This window comes from Trichoplax adhaerens, genomic scaffold (assembly GCF_000150275.1).
Source record: "Trichoplax adhaerens TRIADscaffold_13 genomic scaffold, whole genome shotgun sequence".
Classification (NCBI taxonomy): domain Eukaryota; kingdom Metazoa; phylum Placozoa; class Uniplacotomia; order Trichoplacea; family Trichoplacidae; genus Trichoplax; species Trichoplax adhaerens.
This window is the reverse complement of record NW_002060955.1, coordinates 181426-208210: the sequence shown is the minus strand read 5'-3', so window position 1 is coordinate 208210 and position 26785 is coordinate 181426. Positions and strand designations below refer to the sequence as shown.

The window sequence follows — 26785 nt, the reverse complement described above, 5'->3', positions numbered from 1 at the left end:
ATCGTTTTCCATATTTGTATGCGTAATATAATTCTCGCTTAGGCACCGTCACGTCGATTAATTATACTGATTGGTGTACCGACTGAATATACATAGCATACATAGAAGGATAATCTAGCTGTGAATTTTCTTTTGATGTATTGCTTGGTGTAGAATATGCCCCCGTTTCTTTGAAGGGGAAATCTACTCGTGTACTAGAAACAATAATAATACATATATATTGCTTGGATACAAATAACTGTAGGAATAATGAAAATTCAACCCACTGTATCCTATATTGTACTTGTAGGTGCATTGCTCGTCAACGTGTATGCTGCAAGTACAGTATAAGCGTATTTTGATCACTTTGTTTCATGCACTCCATAGTATGTACACAGCCATCATGAATACCGTTCTGTAGATCAGATATCTTACCGATAGTAGATTAGTAAACATATAATACTCTTGATTTATCTTGCAATAAAGCAAGCAAGTTACGTGCAGTAAGTTATTATTTTCGTTGGCGATTTTCTCTTCGTTTTCAGCAATCAGAAATTTCAATTGAATCCTTTTATTGGTTATTTTTCAAGACATGCAAAGAATTCAATAACCATACAACTCTATGTGAATGAAATTTCTTTGTGTAAATCAATTGCACGTTATAAACGATTGATGAAACTAAAATATTAAAGCTTGAACATAATTCTGACAGTCAAAATCGTTCCAGTTTTGAATTCGATCAGCTGCTGCTGATCGTTTATGAATGGCATTGATTCAACATACTTTGTATACAGTACATTACAGTACTGTACGTGGAGTTAGGCCAGTCAAGTTGTCTATACTGTACTGTACGGTCACAGCTGAAGTCCGTCTCTATTTTGGGATTAGTCCTACCAGCACCGTACCACTGGTTTAAAGATCCCTCTTGTCTCATGGGTTGTTCTTTTCATCTTCATTTTTAGCCACAATGGGGAGGAGAGCGGTATAGCGCTATTGATAAGTTAGTTCGATGAGGAAATTGAAATCACTTTGCTTCTTATTACCGAAGAAAGTGATTACTACTGCATTATTAATTCAACCTGTGATCAATATTATTATCATTTGTCGGAAAAAGGGTGTGACCTTGCACTGGTCTCGATTAAAGTACTCGCGATGACGTAATCTAGTCTAAGACTGTACTGTACAGTGTACAGTACTGTACTGTTAACAGCTACAGTATGAATCCCAGTCTAGAACTGTGCTGTCCATCGCTGAAATGGGTTTACATGCTTTTTTATGCAATATGGCATACCACATTGTCATTGCTGAGTTTCAAGTCCAACAATTTCCTTTGAATGTGGTACAGTATGCATAATGAATCCTCGATTGTATGCCATTTCAGCCATGTACTGTATTCATCGCTGTTAACCCATGCTGGATCGATCTACAGTACAGTACTGTGTACACGTACTGTACTTTGTACTGTATAGTATCATCACTATCATGTTTCGTATTTTACACGCTTTTACGGAATGAACGAACTACGCAGGCGCATTCCGCGAGGAGCTAAAGTGCGCATCCGCGTTTCGTTCCATTCCGTAGTTTACTCTGTACCGGTCAGCAGTACTCAACTGTCGACTACAGTGTACAGTACAGGACACTGTAGTAGCATAATACTGTACTGTATGTACTCAACACCTTCGAATGAGCTCAGCGTCTAGATGGGATCGAATTCCATACAAGTTTGGAATTGAAAAGAAATTTCTGCTGAAATCGATTGGCTCATGTGTCGGATGGGTTGGGGCGCATTGGCATTGACACTGACGACGTTGCCAAGGTATCCGCCGATCCAAGTTGGCCAACCCATATTTTGGCTTCCAGTAGGTGTTGTCATGTCGTTTCTAGGTCTGTACGGTATTAATTTTCATACAACATTGATCATTTTCGATTGCTGCAGTTTAGGCCTTGAAAAAAGCATCGCTACTATTCAACGTTAAGGAGGCTGCCGGGTTTCTTACAACGTTCTTTCCAGCTTATCAATCAATTCCAAGCAATCGAGATTTCAAGCTAGACCCTTGTTAGGCCTGTTTACTTGCAGAATTACCCTAGAGAAGTAAAGGTAGGAGGCAATCAACAGAGGATTTTTTGATTCTATCGACATTCGAAAGGGCTATTCTTTGATGGAAGGGCAACTACCGTGCCGAAATTTTTCATGTTATCAAGCTTTATGTTGTCAAATGGATACGGGAGTGTCTCTTCTTGTTGCTTGATGGAATGAATTATCGACAATGGAGACGCTTTACGTTTCCAATTTCAACGTGAAAGAATGGATACGATCGCTTTAACGGTTGTATGCTTATAAAAGTAGAAAGAAATCGCGATACTTTCAAGTATTGACTTACAGCATGGTTATTGACAGTAAAGTACGATATAATAATAATAAAAAAATAGGCTTTTCCTACAGGCTCTTATTATCATCACTTGATTCTCTTGCAACAGTGGTGATACACTACCGTAGCTGATAAGTGATTTTGATTGTGGCCTAGTTTCTAATCGCAATCATCAATCTTATTGCAGTTGTTCTACCTTAAACAAGGCCAATGACATCGCTTACGTTATAGGAGCAGTCTGGAAAAGTTCTTTATTGACATTATCCCTCCATCGTGTTGTTCATAATTTTATCGAACGTCAAAATTAATGTAGAGGATCAATTGGCTAAGGCTTAACTTAAGCAAAGGACTACACATGTGCGTACAAAGTGACAAAGCTCAAAGGCTGCGATAGCATTAGTTCACTTTCTGTACTTGTTTTCTTTTATACGGAGGCGTTAACATGATTACCATCGAGTGGTATTAGTCGATAGAGAGATGTAATAGGATACTCTACATCCACATCTTCATTTTGTCTCTCTGTTCCTTAGTACAAAAATAGTGTAGGGATTATGATCTCTTTTGAAATTCTCTCAAAAAAGTACTGTATGTAAAGAGAATGTAGACTGTATCTATAGATTCATTACTGGATACCAGTCTGGGAGTTCTTAGCTGCTTCTTCTATTTGCGTTACTGGATAATTATTGCTGTGGCATCGACCCAACATATTCTTATTGTAGTTTACACTTCAGTGTCATAACGATGCAAAATGGTCATTGTCAAAGTAACAGTAACCGAAAAAATTCTATTACTAATTAATCACACATTCTACAGGACGATTTTCTTCCTTGATTACCATACTGCCCATGTGCTTATGTTTCATACTGCGGTATCTACGTAATTACTGTGCTATGTTGACATTACAAGATAAAGCCTTAATATACATACTTACAATGTTTACGGTATTCGCCGCTTCATGGTTCGCAGTAATACTAGCCGATCCTTTAAGCTTATCCTAACAAATTGTACCTTGTGATTACCAATATTGCGCTACGGATTAGTAAATATGGCTATTGAAGTAACGTTGAAGTATGCATAGTGTAACCAACGAGATATATTCTAGTGGTAATTATTTATCAACAGTGTTGATCAACACAAAATACAAAATGGAATAATGGTACTGTTTTGAATAGTAAAATCGATTAATAGATTAATAAAAGCCATGAATTTCACCTTTCCATAAATACTTCATAAAGTATCTACAACAATGAATGTCTACTAAAGTTGACTGATCCTAGGGAATGATTTCTTGATGAAATTGACAATTTCATGAATTTAAATATTGGTATATGTTACGTACGGAATTGTGGGTAATCGTGCTACAATACTATATACATTTTGAAGAAGCCAATCAAACAAGACTCGTTCTAGCGAGTGAATCTATGTTTAAATAGACTAATTGTAATTAGAATAGATTTTAATATTAATCCCTTCAAAGGAATATCGACTTAGTAATATATTAATTTGCTCTTAACTTTCTATTTATAAACCTTTACCTTAGGTTTAAAAGCCAATAATAAATTTAAAATATTATATAAAATTTTTCCATATATCCAGTTTTGTTATGGCTCATGATTGATAACTACTATTGACAACAATCTGAGTAGCATTGTCGTTAAAGACGTTTTCTGTAACATATCCTTTAGTATCCTTATACCTTTAATTTAGACGTATTGATTGGACCTTGGAAAAGTTTACATCTGTTTTTGGATATTCACAGCACATCTTACAGTAATGCTTTGCCATTTTCCAAGTTTGATAGAATGGCTGCAATATGTGTAAATGTACTTGAACATTTCATAAATTGATAGCACGATAAGAGTTGCAGCCACCCGCATTAATACTTGTAGCGCTTTATAAGTAATGATAATGAAATTAACGTGAAATAGTTTTAGGCACTTTTAAAAGTTGTATAATTAACTAACTTGCTGATTATTGAAGTGTAATCTTTTATTTCTTCTTTACTTAGTGCTGAATTAAAAAGCGCCACCGACCATGGGAAAATTAATCAGCTATGATATCATATTTACAAATAATCCCCCAGTCTTTGTTTCTGGACAGTCTGTCTCTGGTACAGTAGTTGTTCACTTAAGGGACGCTATGAAGATGAGAGGTGTACGTGCTCGAATTTATGGTCGAGCTTATTCACGTGTCGAAGTGAGGAGAACTCGTTCAGTAAGTGATGGAAATGGTGGAAGTAGAACTGAAACTTATACTGAAACTTACACCGAATACGAAACTTATTTAGATCATCAAGTTACTTTGTGGGGTAAAGGTAAGTAATATTCAATTATTCTTGTCATTATTGTATGTAGTATATTCGAAATAAATCAAATACAGCCAGTTTAGGTAACTTCCGATTGCTGGTATCCACTCTAATAAATGATAACTTTTGTAACATGCTATTCGAATTTTTATAAATATGTAGTATGATTACTTGCTTACTTTAACAGAGGTTGGCCATCGAAGCGGTGATAACCCAGTTCTACCTGCCGGAAGATATGATTTTAATTTCAATTTTATGTTGCCGACTAATGTTAGGATGCCTTCATCCTTCGAAAATGGTTACCACTGTAACATTCGCTATATGATTACTTCAAACATCGATAAGCCTTGGAAATTTGATCATGTCACTAAAAGGGCCTTTACACTCTTAGAATCTATTGATGTTAACGAACCATCATTGGTGGTGAGTATTGATCCGTTCATAAAAGTAGTCGATTCCAGTTTGTAGTTAAAGTGACTAGTTAGAACTAGAAAAAATTCAATTAATTATTTAACTAACGTTATGTTTCCATGACTGAATTATTTGTGGCTAGCAACGACCTTTTCCACTTCAAAATGAGAAGTTCTTGTGCTGCTGTTGTTGCAGATCAGGACCTCTTAAGCTGACAGCCTCCATTGATCGCTGCGGTTATTGTCCTGGCGAAGGAATTCTGTTAAATGCAGAATGCGAAAACTTAACAAATAGAACTATGAACTGCGTGCGTGCCCGATTAAACCGATTGATTATATGGCGAGCTCGCGGTTAATAAAAAATTAAGATTGCCTTTTTAAGAAAATAACAATGATGGAAACTTTAAAATTCGATTGCATGCTTCGTTAGGACACTCCGAACGTCGAACTCGCACTGATTTTGAAATAAAATCTCCCGGACAAATCGAAGAAGGTGGTTCGTTTAATTGGAGCAATCAGCTTATTTGTCTTCCTTCTATTCCACCGTCAATAACATCATGTGGTATAATATCTGTCACGTATGAATTTCAGGTTATTAATACTGACTTTGCTAATAGTTGTATTGGTTACATACCGTATTTAAAATCCTACTCTTTGCCCTTAGAAAATAATAATCATTTTTATGCAAACCTTTTGTTGATAGATATCTGTTGTTGTGCCACACGGCATTAACTTGCATTGCTCCTTCCCGATTGTTATTGGGACCATCCCTTTGCGAATAAATTATGGCTACACTCCACAACCAACAGCAATACAAATGCCACCTCCTGGAACTGTAATGCCTAGTGCAGAACCATTGCCTGGAGTGATGGGTATGCAACCACCATTGCAGCCAGGTGGTGCTCCTCCACCACTAGGACCAGGCGGTATTCCTCCACCACTAGGGCAAGGCAGTGCTCCTCCACCTGCTATAGGGGCTGGTATGAGTATGCTTTATACTAGACTTTTTGTTTAACTGTTTAAATTAACATTTTATATCTGATTTTGATATCTTTCGATTGATAAATATAGCAGGCGCTAGTATGCCAATGGCTCCTCCACCTAGTTATCTAGCCTGTGCGGATGGTGCCACTGATATTAAAGATAGTGATGATTCTGACTATTTGATGGGTGAACGAAATTTCGCACCCATGTATTCATTTGTTAGTAACTATCAACCTCCGCCTCCTGGAGCACTTCCTGCAAGTAATCCATCAACGGAAAAGCCTGCTATGTCATAAACGGATCTAGGCTATTCTTGAAGTGATACTTGGCTAGTAATACAGTTATATTACTGCGAAATTTTATGACGCATTTTATACTCCTATGGTATTATTCAAGAAATATCTTCATTTGGGGTAACAAGAAATACGCATATTATTCGTTATTTGTAGTTAAAATATTAGAGAAGTTTGAATCTTGTCGATTTGAATTACTTATTGTAGATGTATGTTCATTATTTACTCGCGAGAATTAGCTATTCAGATTTTTAATTAACAAATACTGGAAATTGCTATCTTGCATTATTTTGGCTTATTATTATTAGTAGAAGCTGGCGATCGGTAATGTCCATCTACTTTTAAAGTGCGATTACAGTAAATTTTATTAGTCAATTGATTCTACCGCAATTTTATCTTCAAATTCATCTTTCAGCTTCAATACTAACTAGACAAGAGTGCTATTTTTAAATTAAAACATAGATATGTAGATAGAGATCTGAAATTTCTCCTGCATGTTCTGCTTAATGTAACAATTCTGTGATTTTATTGGTAAATTCTTTTAATTAAATTGGCAAGAGGATTAGTTGGAACGTAAATAAAGTCATAAACCTGCTCTATTAATTGTGAACCCTGTATAGATGAATATCTTTATGTTATCTAGAAATAAGAATTTATTTCCTACAAAACCTTCAGGGATGTAGCGGTGAAAAATTAATTTATTAGCTCGTTGAGGAAATTTTACAACTATGTGTTTATATATTATGTATAAGAATAACAATTGCAGTAGACGGCAAATAATATCTACTGTACTACTTTTTTATGCTAGTACCGTAAAATTTCAGCTTATGATGCGTTGTTGTTTGATTATGAGATCAATTGCTATCGTAGTTATTGACATACATAAATCATAGCTTTTCGGATCTTTTAATTACAACAATATTATTACTTTTTAATGGAATAGCTATCTGTATATAATGTACATTGCAGTATATTTAGTTAACGGAGATTGCATTAGTAAGTTATACTCATAAGTGCGAGACTATTACTTTCTTTTCTAAGTACCTAGAGTTTTTTCTGAATATTTGACGGCGAGTCGAATGTGATCTTAGCCAAAGGGTATTTTCTAAAAAGCTTTTATTACAAGGTTTTAAGATTAGTAGAGTAATAATTATTTACTACAAGAATCTAGTCTAAAATCTAAAGTATTCCGAGCTCAAAGTACAGTGCAGTTTCTTCCTCCCTCTCTGGGCTCATCTCTACAGTTCTTAAACATATCTCGCTAAATCCATTTATGACAACTCCGTTAATCTACAATCAGACTTGAATCATCAAGCAGGATACTTTTCTCAAATAGAACATCATCATCTTCTATAATCTAAATCATTCTACTTAAGATATCACTACTATTCTACTTACGTTCAGCACCTTTCGGTGTTGGGCATCTTCATAGTTACAGTGTTTTCATGTCATGTATATCTTGTATTATAATTAGTTAACGGGTTAACATTAGTGATCAAAAATTTCTAATATAGTAATTATCAACCATCTAATATTAGCATCACGATAATATCTATTCTTAATAACCTAACTGTATCAAACATAGCTAACCTTATAATCAAATATTGGGCGCATCATAACAAGCCTGTTGTGGAAATACCAATTGATACTCTTACTCCGGCTTATACCCCACAATTGATAATTATTGTTAGCTTGTAATTATAGAGGGTGCCTATGGCATAGACTGCTTTAATTACGGAAATATAAAGGTTTCTAAACATAAATTTGTGAATAGCTGCCATTTCATTATTAATTAGACAGTGGCATTCTAGAGGGTATGAGATTGTGGTAAAAATACTCGAAAATTTGCGGACATTACTCGGTGTATTAATTTATTTTAATGGATGATAAACCTCAATATCATCATCTATCTTTTGGTTTCTTGCTTAATGTCATACTTATATATCATCAATTATACTGCATATGAATGTATCGTTCTAGAAAATCGATAAGATCTACAACAATAATACGAAACTCAGAAATCTTTAGAAATAAAAGTATTTAACTGTACAAGATTCTTGAAATCAATTTGTTTACTTCAACAATTTCAAGGTAGAGAACGTCTAAATCATCAATAAATTTTGTAAGTCACTACTGTATTTATTTATGATAAGCAGTTCTGATTGATTATGTCATGAATTAATAGCAAAGATTTGTTTACGAAGCCTTCTGTAACATTTCATAAAACAAGAAAAGTTTCATGAGCGATAACTACTTTTAAGTTACAAGAGTAGTCAACGATTGTTAGCTATAGTAGATAATCAACACAATTTGAAAGTAAATTTAAGGAAAGTCATAATACCTCTAATGCCGCAATTCGTAGAACGTAAAAAAACGTAACGGAAATGAAAAATTAATAAGATCAAAACTCTACATTGTATGAGGTATTTTGACGTCTGGAATTAAATTGATGAATTGATTTACGTACATTGTATTATCGACCGTGCTATGTAAATCCTGAGTTTATATCAAGTTTTACGATTTGGTTAATAAATTTAAAGCAGTAAAGTTATTTTTAGCACAAAGTTCTTTATTAAAATCTTTTATAAAGTTGAAAGGCAATAAAATGAAAAGAACTAAATACTATTGCTTGCACATTTAGCTACGTGATAAATGTACATCATTAAACCTCAACGTGGTTCAAAACACATCAGATTAAGATACACTATGGCACACACAGATAATATTATATTCGCTTCATATATGGTATATTTTAGGAGTTTTTTTCTAAAAATGGTTTCTACGCTTATTATGACTAAAAAATGTTGGAATGAAATAAGCAAAGTTGAAGGTATAGCAGAAACGTATCTCTAGTTTCTTGTCCACCACACTTACTACATCTGACTTTTTTATATTGGCTAAATTCTCGGTACATATCAGTAAAATTTTGACTCTTTCAATATGTATTCGCGTAAGTTAATTACAGTCCATACTTAAGCCATATTCGATGGTGGCGGTCCCGGAGGATATTGAACTACAGGTGCTGGATTTTCAGGTGGGTATTGAGCTGTGGGTTGAGGTGGTTGCATAATTGGAGGAGGCTGTAATGGTGGTTGTGCAAGAGGTTGTACAGGAAGTTGTGCAGGAGGTTGTGCAGGAACTGGTGGCCCGCCTTGTTGCAGACTGGGTTGGTAATTGTTAGCATAAGCGTACATAGGAGCGAAGGTTAGGCCGCCCATTACATATTCACTGTCATCATGTTCTCTTATTTCCATAGCACCATCGATTGATTCACGGTAGTAGGGTGCTGATGCTGAATTTATCGGATAAAAAATATGCATTTGAGTGGTTATACAGGGTACATTTCAGCTTAAGACTACTACAGTGCACTATTACTTTAAAATAGGGTATATGCTTTGCGGAAGCTACAGAAATTTTGTAAATCAACAAAGATATGCTGATGTAAACATATCAAGGCATTGTATTTTAAAATCTTGACTCTTAAATTAATATTGTAAGGTATATTGACATACCTGCCATTCCTGAAGGTCTTAGAGGAATCGTTCCAATAGTTATTGGAAATACAAGATTCAAATTAATCCCGCCAGGAACAATAACAGCAATCTAGGTATTAAATTTTGATAAGAATCTCCTTTAAGTTCTGAACTATTTACAGTTATTTTCGATATGATTTTACCTGAAATTCGTACTTGATTGATATTAATCCACAGGAGGTAATTGTTGGAGTGACAGCTGGAATTTGAATTAGCTGATTACTCCAACTAAATGACTGGCCCTCCGCAATCTCTCCTGGTGATTTAATCTCAAAGTAATCGGAGCTCCTGTGATCATTGTACCCTAGTTACACAGAATAATCAGTTAATTACAAATTTAAGGCTAGTTTAATAGGCAATAAATAGCAATATGTTAGAACGTTATGCGTTAGCTTCAAATTTTTCCATACCTCGAGCTTTCCATTTCACAAGGCGAACCAATTTGGCTCTTATTCCTCTCATGGCCCTGTTGGTTAAATTCTCACATTCAGCATTAAGTAAAATCCCTTCCCCTGGGCAGTAGCCACAACGATCAATATTAGCCGTAACTTTTAGTGGGCCAGATTGACAGCAAAGACAACATAGAAATTTTTCATTTTGGAGCGGAAACGGTCTTTGCTGTAAGGCAGTAATAGAAATTATGAATGTCAGTCTATGCTCAGCCGCTACATAGATACTGCATGAATTGACGAGCGCGTGCAACACTTTTCCTTTATGCTATTTGCAGTAAGAAAATTAATAGTGCTCTCCTACATTGGTTCCAAAATCTCGAAACTCAATAGTAATGTAGAATATTCTAGTTCTTTTTAAGTTGAAATTAGATTGTTTTAGTATATAAAGTGCCTATAAATAATTGTACGTACGCTCAATGAGGGGTCATTGCAATCGATAGATTCCAATAACGTGAAAGCTCTCTTGGCGATATGGTCAAATTTCCATGGTTTATCAATTGTTCCGACAATCATATAGCGAATATTGCAATGGCCAAGCTCTACCGATGATGGCATTTTAAGATGTGGAGGCAAGACAAAGCTAAAATTGAATGCATGCTGTCCGGCAGGCAATACTGGATTTTGACCATGTCGATCTCCTACTTCTACAAAAGGGCATAAAAACTTCTTAAACATGTGTTACTAGCATCAAATTGTTATATTTATTATTGAGTGGCTAATAAAAATTTCCTTAATAGTTAGAATAGTCTACCTTTGCCAAAAATAGTGACCTGATGGTCAAGATAAGTCTCATATTCACGATAATACTCTGTATAAGATTCAGTTCGAGTTCCTCCTTGTCCATCATCATATTCACGTGTTTGTTGTACTTCAACATGGCTGTAAGCTCGTCCGTGGATTCGGGCCCTAATGCCTCTCATTTTCATAGCATCTCTCAAGTTTACTATGACAGTTCCGCTCACTGATTGACCAGAGTAGAAAATTGGTGGTTGGTTAGCAAAAACAATATCAAAAGAAATTAATTTCCCCATGATTAATCGAACAAGATTCGCAGTCTGTAGCAGATAAATAAAGATGATCCTTCCAACTTATTTGAATACTTGCACTGACTGATACAGAAAAGTGATCATCCTTGCTGTGCCTTATAATGATATTCTTAAATAATACTATAACACATAACGTATTCAACAACTATCTATGAATTATTTATAATAAAAATATAAAGTAGTCAGTAATGTTCGCGGATAATAGTTTATGCAAATAATTTGCTGGATGGGCATGACAAGAATGCTAAAGATTATTGGGCTAGATATGCGTATAATACGTATGTCTATTATGGTAAATTTAATGTATATCTTGAGGATTAAACAATGCTATAAATCCTTTTAATGGTCAACTATTGTTCATCATTAATTAATTGTAAAAACTTAAGAATGCCAAGAACGCATTGCTATTGATCAAGCGCTAAGATCCGATCAGACTTGGTCGGTAATGACAAGAGTTAAAGAATACAAATTACACTAAATTACAGTTCATTAAAACGAATCAATTGGCATCCATTTGGTATCAAATTGATTAGGAAACCAGTTCATTCATTTTAATTATTCAGCATTCAGATTAGCTTCAGTAAGTCTACTTGTTTTGAATGATGTAGCAATTGATAGTAGCAAATGCAGTAATTCTCATTAGGTTGGTCGGGAGAGTTTAGCTATGGTTTATTTTGGTTATATGCCAGTTTTCTGTTAGGGATTGAAAATATTCAGGAAATACCATCACAATGTAGTTGATTAAGGATTATTATTCTGATATAGCAAACATTGCAGCACCTTCGCTAATTCTAATAAATGCCCCCTAAAAAAACGATAGTTTGTGTTTTAAGCATTTCAATGCTTAAAACAATGACAGTGTAGTTACATAAAATTTAAAGTACTAGAACCTGTTAATTTAGATTAATTAGCCGATTTACATAAAGCGGATTCTTCTTGGAAGAATATTACTTACATATAGTTAAACGTTCGACACAATTGTTAAAGAATCGATTTCTTAAATAAAATTCATTTTGGATGTAGCTTTACGATCATTAACAAAATCGCTTAAGACAAGGAAATAAAAATTAAAACTTTCATTGAATGGAGATTTTGAGTTTCTACATTAAATTTATTGTTCCGTAAATTATTTCTGTTATTAGGGAGTAAAAAATGCATGAATTATATATTAATTGAAGATATAGGGCATTGAATATAGCTTTGGGGGTATATTACACTGCTATTACTACTTCAGTTTTTTAGTCCTAAAACTAAAATAATTTTTAATAATTGCTACTACCTTACCATCAAATTCGATATACTAGTATTCTATAATCAAATATAGTATCGAAAATTACTTCGTATTTCAATGTCTAAGGATATGCATGATAATATTGCTGGGCTAACATTTTTATGCAATGTATTATTTATCAAGTCACTCATTTATTATAACATCATTTAAAAATTATTTAACGATTTGATTGGTAGTCCGATGCCTGAATAATAATATAGAGTGTTATCAGATTAAAAACACTACCGCTTATAATTACGAGATAGATTGAAGATTTTCATTATATTGCAAAGCAGCCATTTTTATTTATAGTAGCATTAGTTAAAAATTACGAATTATCATGCATCTCTATCTTGATATTTAAGAAGGTGATATATTGCTGACATCCCCGAAACAAATTCGGTCTTTATTTCTACTTCATGACGCATACATAGAAATTGCTTTATTTATCATCAACTGCTATTATAACAACTTTCTGGTTGTAGTTCATAATTTAATTTGAAATAGTGAAGGCATAAAGTCATCAATTAGTAGCCTATAATTAACTAGTATTTGCGAGAGCTACAGTGTTTCTGATTCTCTATTTACTTTACTTTGTACGCAGTGGTATGGAATTTCAAGCCAGATGTAATGAGCATCAATTAATAAATTTTACATATTGACAGCCTTGTTATCTCGAGCTTGAATGACGTTGTAAATAACAGCTGATTAAAATCTCATGAAACAGTGACACTACTTGCGAGCATATAAGTGTACAAATTAATATGAGTCTGAGCGATTGTCGTAGGCTAAAGCTACATAACTAATAACAATTGACCTGTGAGCTTTTGTAATATTTTAAGCTTCTATCGCCCTACTAGTCTTATGATGTCAAGATGATGAAAAAAAAACACACAAGAAAAATAAACTAAATCTGTAGAAATTGTACTCATGGAGTTACACTAAGTTACAGTAGGTTTGTATATCAAGTATCATTTACCATTATAGATCTTAACAGGGAATAAACCTACTTACAATTTTAACTTGGTTACGAAACCTTAAAAAGGAAGGATGTCTGCTGAAGATATTATTTGTCGAACACGACACGCATCGAGTCTTACTAAGTCATAGGAAAATTATGATTACGAATCCAATAAAACATATAAATTAATAACTGTAATGCGTAGCTTCAGAAATAATAGATTGACTTTAATTAGCAATTATTAAGGCACACTTATCAAGATAATAAATAGATTATTCATCAATTCTTACAATTTTTTTTTAAATTATAATTTACTGATTCTTAATGTATATACTGAAGCATTTCAATTTTTAATATTCAATGATTTTAGCTTTGGTATTTTGACTCAAATACTTACTCGTAAAATATGTATTACAGGAGTCAATTAATAATTAAATAGATAAAACTATTTTCATACAATACTGATACAGTTGGCTTTCAATTATAAATGTAAGTCTAATGGATACAAATCTTGAAATAAGATGCGTATCTTACGCAAATTAAATTTAGTAGCGCATAAGTAAGTATTACCATATGTTAGATAACGTAATGAGTAATGAATAACTTGAGGCATCGATAACGTATATTTTAGCTAGCGATTTTATTTTTTATTTATAGGCTACCTATTCCAATCATTATTGTTACGAATTATACATTAATATGTTACAGTTGTAATTAATCATATACTTCCATGACAAATAGCTTACTTATAAATCGATGTGTTTTTTATATTAGTTTGTCGGCTATAAAATAATCAGATACTGATAGTGCTGCCGTAATAAGTCTATTACATTTAGTGATCTTGTACTGTATTAATGCCATATTGCAGCTAATGTCCTATCATTAGCTATTATACGTTATCCGTAATGATCGGTAGTAATTGCCAATATAACTTTCGATAGCTATTTAGCATTAATAGACCAGCTAATTGGAATTTTAACACCAATCTCAGTAATTACCAATCCTACACATGAAAGTAAATTTTAAAACAATCTTATTCTCGTCATGTAGTGAATCATAATGAAGAACAAATTATTTTTATAGAAATTTTATCAATGATATATTATAAAAAACTGAACTTAATTTTAATGAATGAACATAATAAAAAAATTAATCTAGTATTTATGACACATGAAAGTACTCTAACAACCGAAGGAATTAGTTAGTTCTCAATCAGAGACAAGCAAATTCTTATGGATTATACAGAATGATAAAGAAATCAATATTTTATGAATAAATTTGCTTGCTAACCGACTATTGCATATAATTGTTGCCTTGATTCTGGCTATTTAGATTCATGCTAACAGCTAACGTTATATTTAATACTAATAGTAATTTTTGTCTTACAAGTGTATTGAATTATAACGCAGGAATCAATCAATAAATATGAATTGATTAAATAAATTCATACAGTAGTCGATTATTCAAAATATTAAGGCTTTAGATAGAATTCTTGGGCTTTTCATAAGAAAGAGCGGATACTGGCAGGCGATAATTTTGACACAAACATAAAAAGGTTGGAATAATCGATCTCCCAAAGATTTACATTGACCATCTACGATCGTAATATCAATCTTATCGTAAATACTTGGACGGTAGATCACTAAAAATATCAATAAAGAATTTACATCAGCTTCAAAATCTCGCTAAACTTGTGGAAATCAATTATTTCTATTATGCAATCGTTAATAAAGGATTCAAAATACATTTTTGAGCTTCTGTAGAATCAGTACGAGATGTTGAAGAGTCTGATGACATGACCGATTTTATCATTGGACTAGTCACAATTTGGATGGGAAAGTTTACGTGAATATTGTCGCGATATGGCACCAAGACACTAATCTTTATAAAGAAATGATTCATTTCCTTGCATATAAGTATCATTGCATACAAACAGTAAAAGTGAATTTATTTTATCACTCCATTACCAATTACCTCCACTGCATAACTTATTGAAATTAATTTTCCTGTCGTTGTCGGTGGAATCGCAGGAATTTGAAATAACTGATTAATTAGATGAAAATTTTCCCTTTCGTCAATCTCTGTCGGTGTTTGTATTCCTCCAGGGCTATCTACTTCTGTAAATGTTTCATCTATAAAATTTCATGATCTGTATTACTATCGATAATAGAGAAGTCCGTTGTATTTAGCTCTGCAGTATAATTAATTACCTGTACATTTTCTGACGATTGTACGAACAATTTTAGCTCTTATACCATGCATTTTCGTATCGGTTAGGTTGGAGCACTCTGCATTAATGACAATTGATTCACCGGGGCAGTAACCATAGCGATCAATATTAGCCGTAAGCTGAATAATTCCACGTGGAAAACATAAGCAGGATATAGCCTTCTCATTTTGCTTACTAGGAGGCTTTTGCTATTTTGTAATAATAAATTTTGGATAATGGCTTAAGAAACTTTGACGAAATGATTATGCTAGGTTATACCCTGCTAAGATAAAATTTGAATCAAATTACATGGCTGGTATTGCACAAGCATTATATAATTGTATGTTCATTAACGAAGAGTTACTGTACACTTATTCAGTTAATATTAATATTTAATTTAATTATTATAATACCAAATATATTGAGGTATCTTTTCCATCTTGTATAAATGTAAAAGGCTTTCTTGATATAACATCTAATTTTTTTTCTCTATGTATCGTTGCTAATACCAAATAACGAATGTTAAAATGCATTTGACCATCTACAGATGTCGGCATATCAGTTCCTGAGGGTAATCGATATTTAAAATTATACTTGTATGCTCCAGAAGGGACGTTTTCGCTTTCATCCTTATCTTTATATAAAAGAATTGCTTTCGTAAATCGTCGAATTAGAGTGGATGTTGATAAATTACTACTTATAAATAGTTTCTCGATACTAATGTATGAATCTAGTCATGAAAGTCTTTTTAAATGTAAATAGCTACTACTTGTTATTAATGATTAGGATCGCACGTATTTATTCCGGCGGTTACACATTCTAATTATTGATAATAATTCTACTTGATAGCTGCTATTGCAGCATCTTACCATTACTCCATAAAATAATTTTTTGATCAAGAATAGATTGGACATCTATCTTGGAAGTCTGATCTGATGGGCGAGATATTCTGGTCCTTTCTCGACCATAAATTCGAAGCTCGATATCCTTCATAGCCATTGGCTCTGTTAGTTGAAGCTTAACAGTGCCTATAATAGTTTGCCCTGGATGAAAAACAGATGATCTTTTCTTTAGTTCTATCTCAAATTCAGCGATTTCTTTCATCTTTGGATTTCTTTATGTTTGTAAATCTGAAAGACATGGATATGATATGTTATGCTACTACGATGATTTACTAATGTGCTATTTACCACACTTTTTTAACTTTATACAAGTATCTATATGTGGTAGAGGAATCTCAGGTAATATATTTAGAATGATCGACTTCCTTTGAAGTATTCTGTTTCATGGTAAGAATCGGTAGAAAATTCTTATAGATGCATTCAAGAAACTTGTTATCAATATAAAGTAAGTTCTAATTAATTGAAAGAATTCTTTTAGTTACTTTTGCAAATGAAAATCACTCTACATGTGACTTGGATCGCAACACTACAAAGTAAGACCAATTAAGCACAGAAGTGAGTAAAGAAGTCGCTGAAAGAGTACTAGATTTACTGCCATACCGTACAGATGGAAAGTATTAAAGTTTGGCAAGGTCAAATGAACTATACATCTTACTATATAGAAAACTAGCGAAAGCCAAGTTCAAGTTGTGGTTTAAATAATTCTTAGCAAGATGGCAGAGAGTTGTAAGTGGGCTAACTTTAGCACTTTTCATTAATTTTGTATATTTAAAGATCATACATTTAATAGTATCACAGTAATTACACAGATTTCTTAGCAGAATTCATTAAGATTATTCTGATATTAGTTTAGAATTAAATGTGAATACTAATTGCAGTTTCCTAATTTACGTGTATTATTAATTATCACTAATTTCTACTAGATAGCTTAATTGCTCAGTTATGCTACTTCCATTTGCTATCTTTTTCTCTCGCTTCTTTATTACAGCTTACGCACTGATCTACTCTAACTATCCCAATCTAACATGATTTGAAGCCTATAATAAGGAAATTTCTTTCTTACTCAATGCGTTTAAGTTACTGAATAAATTGATATAAAACCAAGTTTCGTTAATATAGCAAACTGTATGCTTACTGCATACTTACTCATAGTACCGCCATTATTGAGACTTTAGATAGACAAGACAAATTTTTATTTCACTTACCAGCTAGTGCGGCTATAGAAACTATTATTTCGGATCTTATTCGCACAATTCTGTGGTCGTTATTGCTGTATCCAATAAATATCTTAAATTTTTTAAATTTTTCTTCCAGGATATATTGCAATTGGATGACTTTTTTATACTTTGTATTCCGTATAAAATTTACTAACACAATAACATATTCAAAATCCGCGAGGTCTTTTATTCGAAAAGTACAGTACTGTATAACGCGCTGAATAAAATTCAGTTAAACAAATACGGTAGATCAAAAGAGGTACGCCCATTAATTTCCACCCTTAGCAAAGATCACAATACACTTGCAGTCAGTTTAGATTATAGCAATCTAAGTACTATATACTAATCATCACAAGCATTAAATATGGAAGCGTCCATTTGTCTATCAGTAGCATAGACAGTCAGATGTAAATAAGTTCTAAATTTTAACTTATCTATGCATGCGCAATAGGCAATATTAATAGAACATAATTATAAATAATTCATATAACTTGTATAAGATTGTGGATCTGTATGAAAATTCTCAGATGCACCATTCCGATCTATTAATTTAGCTCCTCTTTCTAATTCCTTTTACCATCAAAGTCATTATGCCTATGGAGAAGCCTCCAAAATAGCTTAAATAATTACTGTAGTTCTATATTTTGAAAAAATGACAGATTTTACTCAATGTAAAACACAATTTTACTTACATATTTAAATCACGTTATGAGACCTGGATTACTGGAAGAAATAACTCGAACTACTTTTAATCCCTACTTATGATAATACTTCATACTTAAAAACTGCAGTTATTATTTACAGATTATCCAAGGATACAGTAATTATAGCATTCCTTACCTGTATCTTGATTCTGTATCTAATTCTGTCTCGAATGTAGTTAAACTAGCGATTAACGGAATTAACTTGTTGAAAATTAATTGTTGTCATGATGTTCTATAAGTATTAACTTGACAAGAGATGATATATAATTCTATACCAAGTAACGCTAATGTTGGTAATGACGTCAATAATAAAACAGTAGAGTTGTTATGATTAGTCACAAATTTTCTTCTTTGTGAACGGTTCACTCCTCTAGTAATTAATATCCTAATGAACTCGGAGTACGTATAATTACCAGTTAGAGTACTTAATGTAAGACTAAATTAATCAACTGCCCGAAGTACAATAGTGCATTTACAACTAAAGTTAATATTCCAAGTTCAATTAACAAATAATGATCTTATTTCATTTGGTGCTAGTGAATTTACCTTACGATGGCAAAGCACCGTAACATGATCATAAGGCACGGCTGTTGGATTTGGGTTTCAAGGCTGGTTCTCGTTGTTATTTATATATACAGTCTGTTTACTATAGCATTGCATCGTATATCTGAAACTAGTATTTATCAGCATAGTTATCCTCGGTGACATAATTTATCCAGCAAAAATTTATATTTTCACCTTACTACACGAATGTCCAAGGTACGCTATTTCGGGTATTAATTCTGGTAATATTTTGCAGCATCAATCGTTCACGGATCATTTCTATGCTCAAAGAACCATAAGTTAAACATCCGTAAATACCAATATCCTGGATAGTTTTAGTGCCTTTGAGTTAGGATGGTTGCTACGATTTAATATCCATAGTACGGAGTACTTGTGTCTCAGGTATGTCGTATGAAAGGATAATTAGACCATGCTTACTACAATGAATAACTCGTTATGAAGTATCTCGTAAGTACCAAACTTTTTTCTTATAAGTTCGTTAATGTCAGATATATAATAAATTAAGTATTTTACAAGATAGAAGTTAGCTTATATGATATACATTATGGCTTTGGAGTCTGAAATACTCAAAATAAACAGCAGTTAAAGTAGCTATTTGAAAAGCATCATGAAGGCTGAAGCTAGTAGATATGTTATAAATTGAGAACCCCCTAGTTGGCAAGAAGATGTGATTGTTATTTATTATAATGACTTCATTTCGGGTTTAATTCCATTACCAGAACAGTAAACTCATTTGCTGTGCAAGGTTTCCTGTTAATGTTGAGAACAAAAATATTTCATTCTACTAATGAAATAATCATAAATAGGTCTACAGTATCAAATAGAGTAATAATAAAATAATTGAAATAGATAAGATTTATCGATATGCAAGCTGTAATATATGCTTATTAAATATGGAGGTGAACCAGATTAACATTGCTCTATTAATCATATTTTACTTTTTAATTAACAGCTAACGCCTGTTTAAATATCACATTTAAATATCAATTCTGACGATGCTGAATGAAAAAAGCAATCAAACGTTGATTATTGCAGACCAAAAATAAATCAAATTTATCACTAACTACCATAAAAAATACAGTCTCCAACGAAACATTTAAGAATATGAAATGCGGTAAACTTGTACTCATAATTTCGAAATTTTATATTCATAGTGCTGTAGATCTTCTGAAACCGATACTTTTAAGCAAATAGCAAAAACCAACTCGATTCTATACTTTTGATATACACAACATAACCGTACATACATTTTTATTCATTGTTAATCCGCAATAATATAAATTTTATTATAGTATTGCTAGATATATATGTACGTGTATGCATACGATGTGCTTAACTAACAATAAATGGATATTGAGGTACAAAAGTATGATTTCCAATGAAATATTGTTGAGAATCTTTCCGCAGAAAATCAATTTTTCCATCAATGCAATCTCGGTATTTATATACAGCATCCGAGCCTATTTAATAAAGAGGAAATAAAAAGCCGATATTTCATTAACGTAGAAGCGCGTATTAAAATGTAGAGCCGAGATTAGAGATTAGGAAAAGAAATTTGAAAATTATTTTCTAAATTTTGTAGTGTTCTACCATTAGTTTCAAACATATCCTGCAAAGGTTTCGTGCCAATGATGATGGGTATTTTAACCGTTAAATTGTAACCGTTCCAGACCGTTGCTTTAACCTAGGTAGGTGCCGTATATTATTAAAATTAACAGGGCATACATTTAATATCAATTACAGTAAGCTCCGATAGCTAGTTGATTATTACACTAATTAATTCAAATAATAATTTGAAAAAAAGATTTATCTTCTTCTGTTTTTATTTTTCATCTAAAGTGATTATGCTGACTATCTTGGTTCATTTAATGTGACCGATGCTCTCAATTCTTAAACAATAAAATTTGTTTATTAAGTTATATTTTGTAGGTACAGTACTTACATAAATAGCATAGTGAAGGCGGATAGTTCGGCATGCCTTGCTACTTGGTGGCAGGCAAGGAATTGGAATTAACTGGTCTGTCCATTCAATTCTGTCTCCAGTTTTGGTAATATTATTAATTCGAATTTTTTCGTATACTTTTTGATTATTCCAGACTAAGTCTATCAATAATTGTGATGGAAATTAATTTCAGCAACTCATATTTTTTGCTATGAGCTAGAACATTATGTGCTATTACTTAAATTTCAAAACCAAAAATTATTAACTAAGCAGAAATGTCTAACTTATGAAAGGTAGCATATTACTCTAACGTAATTACAATATAATAGAGTACTTCCATTACTGTTTTTATATTTCTTAAATTTAAACTTAAGCCTTTGTACTTAAGTCAAAAAATATCAGTGAAATTTGTAATAGATAATATTGTGAATTAAATAATATTTTGAGAAGATTATCGTGGATTACCAAATTTACCCCAAATTATTATTTAGTAATTTTAAATATTTACAAGTATGCGTATCTGTGCTTAAACTAGCAAAATTTTAATTTACTTTTACTTTTGACCACATTTTTATAAATTCAGAACCCTCGATTGTGAAAATAGATAAATGCTACTAAAGCAATCAGTTTCTCTTGAAAATATAACATGATGTGATATATTCTCAAAATTCGATTTTTTACTGTACTTTCTAAACTGAAGTTCAAGGTTAATTGTTAATATATCAGAATAAGACAGTCAGCACCTATAGAGGCTCAATACTTTACGTATATGAGTATACGCTTTTGATACAACTTATATCTTGCCCATACATCAGTCAATGGTCAAATTTTATATATGTAACTGAAATTTTTGGTTATAAACTACTTAAACTATGCCATTGCCAGTAATACATGCTATAACATTTTGTTATCGCTAAAGACAAAGATTTTGAAGATGATTCATTAAAGCTAGAACTTAAATTTGATTAAGGTACATCTTACCGTTTGCAATAAACATAACATTTTGGATAAGTTTAATAACCACCTCTCTCAGCCTTTTTCTAGCGGTATTTTCAATTGATATACAAACTTTAATATTTTCTCCAGAGCAATAGCCAGTTCGATCTGTAGTTGCAGATAACTTGATTGGTGTAGATAAACAAGAGAAGCACCCAGAACCACTCACAAAATCTTCAGATCCGGCCAAAACCTGAAATAAATCAGTAAAACATATATCTTGTTTGAATAAGAATATTTTACAAATTTAATGAAATGCGAAATTCTCTGGTTTACGTATATATATATATATATATATATATATATATTTCAGACTTTTGCAAAGGAATTATAACTATCACAACCATTCTCGCGATAAATTCATAGCGCAAAATATACTTTGTAAAGGAGTAAAGAATATTCCATTTTAAGCAATTTTAAACTCAAAGGATCCCTCTCCCTAAATAATTGAGATGTAATCCTTTCAAATCCTTATTAACTACGTTTGAGTTTGATTTATAAATAATTCAAAAGCATGTTTCATTTCCAAATATTCTATTTCTGTCGTTTAACATCATCTTTAGTCATTTTTTTAATTATCATTATTGATAAACTTTGAAAGGAAAGCAGCTTTAAATCCTGCCGTATGAAATGACAGCATATTTACTTTACATTTTTAGCGTTTTATATACATATCTTGCCATATAGTAAATTTATATGGTTCTAGCTTTATGTAACTAATGATATGCTACATGCATGGTATTGATATTAGTGTACGCAAATATGAATTTTATACTGAAGTACCAAAAACTACAAAATCATTTAATCCTACTATCAAGTTATATATCCCTAAATTAATATTTCCACCGCTAATTGAAACTTAAATTATGAAACATCTATGTTAATATACGTATATGAAGGCGGTAAAGTTTTTTGCATGATTGTTATCTCGAAAGTAATATGAAATTCATTCGCTTATGGTTACAGTGCCGGACATCCGAAGTAAATCGATGAATTTGGTAAGAATATCTCGTAGGCCATGATCTTCTAGGTTTGCTTTCAATACCCTACGTAAGAGAGTACAATGCCTACTAAAGATGCTTACTACGCCTTATTCGATACAAGAATGTACCAGATATCATAACAGACCGTAAATTATTTAGGCTATCACGGTTGAGTTTACTGTAAGTCAATGAGTCTTTTGAAAATTATACTAATACGTAGAGAGGATTCAACACTGATAATAAAGTTAATTTAAAAACGAAACTTTGCGTTGATAATTGAATTTAATAACAGAAATTTCGTTACACTAATCTCAAAGTAAATTAACTTTACAGCAATTTATAACAATTTGTACCATAAGTTTGTCCTATTTCAGAGCCACATTATATTTGCAATCTATAGTCAATTTACTATCATTCTGAAATGCGATAGATTTTGATATAATCTACAAAAAATACGACGACCTACAGCAAAAGGATTGTGGTCTTCCTTGTGTGTTAAAATATTTTGTACGCATGGCTTCAGATAAGATTAAGGTTAAAGATTATGATTATATCTTAGGGTTAAGATTGGGATTGTTATGTGTTTAGTGATAGAACTATAGTTAGGATTTAGACAAGTGTTAATGCGAGAGACCTCATTTAGCATTAGGAAAAGAGCGTATTTCTTAGTTATGGATGCAGCCGTCAACTTGGTACTGAAAATGCTATTTCCTGTTTTTGCTTTAGCGATTACAATTATTTGAATTAGTGAGATTTCGTTTTTACTATCGTTAAATTAAGATTCGATTACTTATTTAGATTAGAAGCTTAATTATTCACTAACAGATAAAAGTCTACTTTAGTAATTCCAGCGATGCAGCGATAAAGAAGCAGATCAGTTTACAATAATTGTAAGTACAATAAGATTTATAAGTATCTCACCTTCAGGTCTGGCAGATTAATATCGATTTTTTCAAGTATAGTAAAGGCTTTAGTGGTGATATAATCATATGCCCAAGGTCGTATCATAGTTGCGGTTATCGTATAACGAATGTAACAATTCACACCGCCTTCATAGGAAGATGGAAGCATATTGTATGGCAGCTGGAACTTAAATTTTAGATGGTGTCGGCCGACTGGCATTAAAAACTTGCGACCTAAAAATAATTTTTAATATAAATATCTATGCATTACAAACTTGTGTTATTTTGAATTTTTATTAAGCGAACTATAAGGGCAACATTGGATATAACTATAAAATTTTAAATAGGGAGACGCGCGTATAAAATTAGAATAATTTATATATTGTCTATTTTCTGCTCAATTTAAGTTTTTTGGTAGCAAAGCATTTGCTTTCTATAAAATGACTCATTTAGCTGTTACAATCTTGTTGTAATTAATTAAATGTAAAATAAAATCACCTCGCCCCAAGCACTCGGTTTATTTATTAAGACCATCAATCACTACGTATTAGCCAAGAAAGAAATATTGTATCTTTTTCTAAGACAGAAATGTCAGTATTTGAATATCAAAGTTTGAATACGTACCCATAATGGCAAATAAAGTCGGTATTTTGTGAGATTGCTGAATTGCGCACTATTTCTTTTCATCATTATATAGAATTCTATAAACAAGACTATAATTTATTGGTAGTTTAGCGAGAGTCGGCTTACAGCACTTATAGTTATTATCGCCCGTTTGATTCTGGTTTGAAATGATAATATGGAGGCACTAAAATCCCTCTAGCTTGTCATTTTTTATAGTGGATTATCATATTGTACGCAGCTGAGAAGTTGACTCTTTCTACAATTAGGCTTTATTAATTAATTTGTTTAAAAATAAATAAAAGTTAGTCGATTACCGCACATGTTAATGACTACCGTAAGATGTGGGTGTTTGTAAATTGATAAAATCGATTTTTTATCCTAATTTTAAATACGTTACATGTACAGAATGGGGATAATTAAAGATTAAGACCGAGTTAAAACAGCAAAATATAACTACATTCAAGTTGTTGGTATTTATGTAAAATGCCAATGATTTCCCTCAAAATAATTGCCTCGGAGATTAACCTTGGTAGACAGGTAAAATAATTAATTCATGTCAGTTAGTCACTAGACTTGATAGACTAGTTTTGAGAAGATAAAGCTCTGAAAGGCATCCAATATGCGATAGCAATGCATTATTTCAAGAATTATGGTCCATATTTAGATAATAGGAGGCTAAGAACAATTTAAGCATGACGATTTTAAGATTTCTTTTTTATCTCTTGTATTGGCTATTTATATATGGAATTTCTCTCGAAATAAAGTGCCCCTGACGATATAAGGGAAGAAAGGTTGTCCATGGACAATATGGAAATGCCTTCATATTCTATTATATTTAATGGTAGAATAATTTGATATTTATTGTACTGCCGTTAGTCGATGTAAATACCAAAGCAACACGTACAAATTAGAAAATTTTAACTGAGTTCCAAATTCATCAATGATTGATTCTGTATCTGTTCTTTTTCAATGGCCATATTAAATAATCAAATTAATCGCTATTAATAGAATGATCATCTAGGCTAGACTTTAATCATTAATATTCTGTTACTAAAGTTCCTAAAATACTCAGCTATACATTTACTGCATACTTGTGTCAGGCTAATAAGACAAAATTGCATTATTGTCATAAATCATCTTCTACTAGGGCACGTGTGCAGTTGAGTGAAAAATGTAATGCACTAGACGTTCTCTTTTACGTGCTTTCATTGGAATGAAAAATTTGTGAAATGTTGATGTTGTTCTGGAGAGAGAATTTAGCTTGAAATTATAAGTTATTACTTATATTGATTAATGTATTCCTTACTTATAACATTGACAACTATATTGATTAGAAGAAATCTATAGCTAATTCATTTTTTTATGAAAATGCGATTGAACGCTTCTTATAATTGTATACTAAACCGATATAAATTGACAAGGACTCTACAACAATGTATGCTTAAGCGGAACAGAAAAACCATATATAGCTTGCTTTAAACGTGAAATAGTGTATAGTTATACCACTAGTTTGACTAGCGATAGTTTGACTAGCTACATACAAAGTATTATCAGTGAATTTCTATTAGTAATAGTAAAGGAAGAATTAAACTAATCCATAGTTTTACGTGTTAGAGTAGGCAATCCTAGAAAATCGAAATACTAGTCCATTTTCTAAATCCATAAAAGATTTCTTACCTTCTCCGTAAATGTATTCAATTCTATCCAGATACTCATCACATTCTACGCCTTGATTGCTATCAACATCAAATGTACCATTACGGAAATTGGCTAAAATTCTAGTATAGCCTCGGCCATAAGCGTGCAATTTAATGCCGGTAATATTAATGCTGCCTTGATCTAACTGAACTACAACATAGCCTGAAACAAATTGGCCAGGATAATAAACGGCAAAAGGCTGATCGAAATAAATAGCAAAATCTTTCAAGACGGCCATAACAGACGATGTTGATCAGGCTGATGATAATGTGCCAATTTTTTGAAAACTAATTTAAAGATTGCGAATAAAAGTGATGAGAACAATCAAATGTGTCTAGCGACGGCAAGCACTCAGGACGAGATTGAATTAACATGACATAGCGATTAAATTATCATTTTAAATTGATCCTAGGCCACTAAACTTTCAACACAAGACTAGAAG

At 32.2% G+C, this 26785-nt stretch overlaps 5 protein-coding genes across 5 annotated transcripts; 1 reads left to right on the top strand and 4 right to left on the bottom strand.

The window, feature by feature from the left end:
• Positions 1–4962: 4962 nt before the first annotated feature.
• On the top strand, positions 4963–5838 carry TRIADDRAFT_16177 (uncharacterized protein; the record flags this gene model as incomplete). The annotated part of the gene is made up of 4 exons (XM_002116027.1): positions 4963–5073; positions 5207–5414; positions 5494–5654; positions 5767–5838. Coding segments are annotated over 4 exons (552 nt in total), but the record flags the coding sequence as incomplete, so codon positions are not given.
• Positions 5839–9841: 4003 nt separating this feature from the next.
• TRIADDRAFT_3476 (uncharacterized protein) lies at positions 9842–11344 on the bottom strand (the record flags this gene model as incomplete). The annotated part of the gene is made up of 5 exons (XM_002115947.1): positions 9842–9943; positions 10017–10177; positions 10284–10491; positions 10737–10960; positions 11077–11344. Coding segments are annotated over 5 exons (963 nt in total), but the record flags the coding sequence as incomplete, so codon positions are not given.
• Positions 11345–15315: 3971 nt separating this feature from the next.
• TRIADDRAFT_59953 (uncharacterized protein) lies at positions 15316–16915 on the bottom strand (the record flags this gene model as incomplete). Its single annotated transcript, XM_002115946.1, has 5 exons — positions 15316–15483; positions 15577–15734; positions 15813–16020; positions 16321–16445; positions 16681–16915. 5 exons carry the CDS (start codon positions 16913–16915, stop codon positions 15316–15318), a joined length of 894 nt encoding a protein of 297 aa, XP_002115982.1.
• A 3615-nt stretch (positions 16916–20530) lies between these two features.
• On the bottom strand, positions 20531–24649 carry TRIADDRAFT_59952 (uncharacterized protein; the record flags this gene model as incomplete). The annotated part of the gene is made up of 6 exons (XM_002115945.1): positions 20531–20658; positions 20789–20882; positions 21141–21301; positions 22122–22329; positions 24041–24255; positions 24646–24649. 6 exons carry the CDS (start codon positions 24647–24649, stop codon positions 20531–20533), a joined length of 810 nt encoding a protein of 269 aa, XP_002115981.1.
• Positions 24650–25922: 1273 nt separating this feature from the next.
• On the bottom strand, positions 25923–26581 carry TRIADDRAFT_59951 (uncharacterized protein; the record flags this gene model as incomplete). The annotated part of the gene is made up of 2 exons (XM_002115944.1): positions 25923–25966; positions 26323–26581. The coding sequence occupies 2 exons, from the start codon at positions 26579–26581 to the stop codon at positions 25923–25925; spliced, it is 303 nt and encodes a 100-aa protein (XP_002115980.1).
• Positions 26582–26785: the final 204 nt, after the last annotated feature.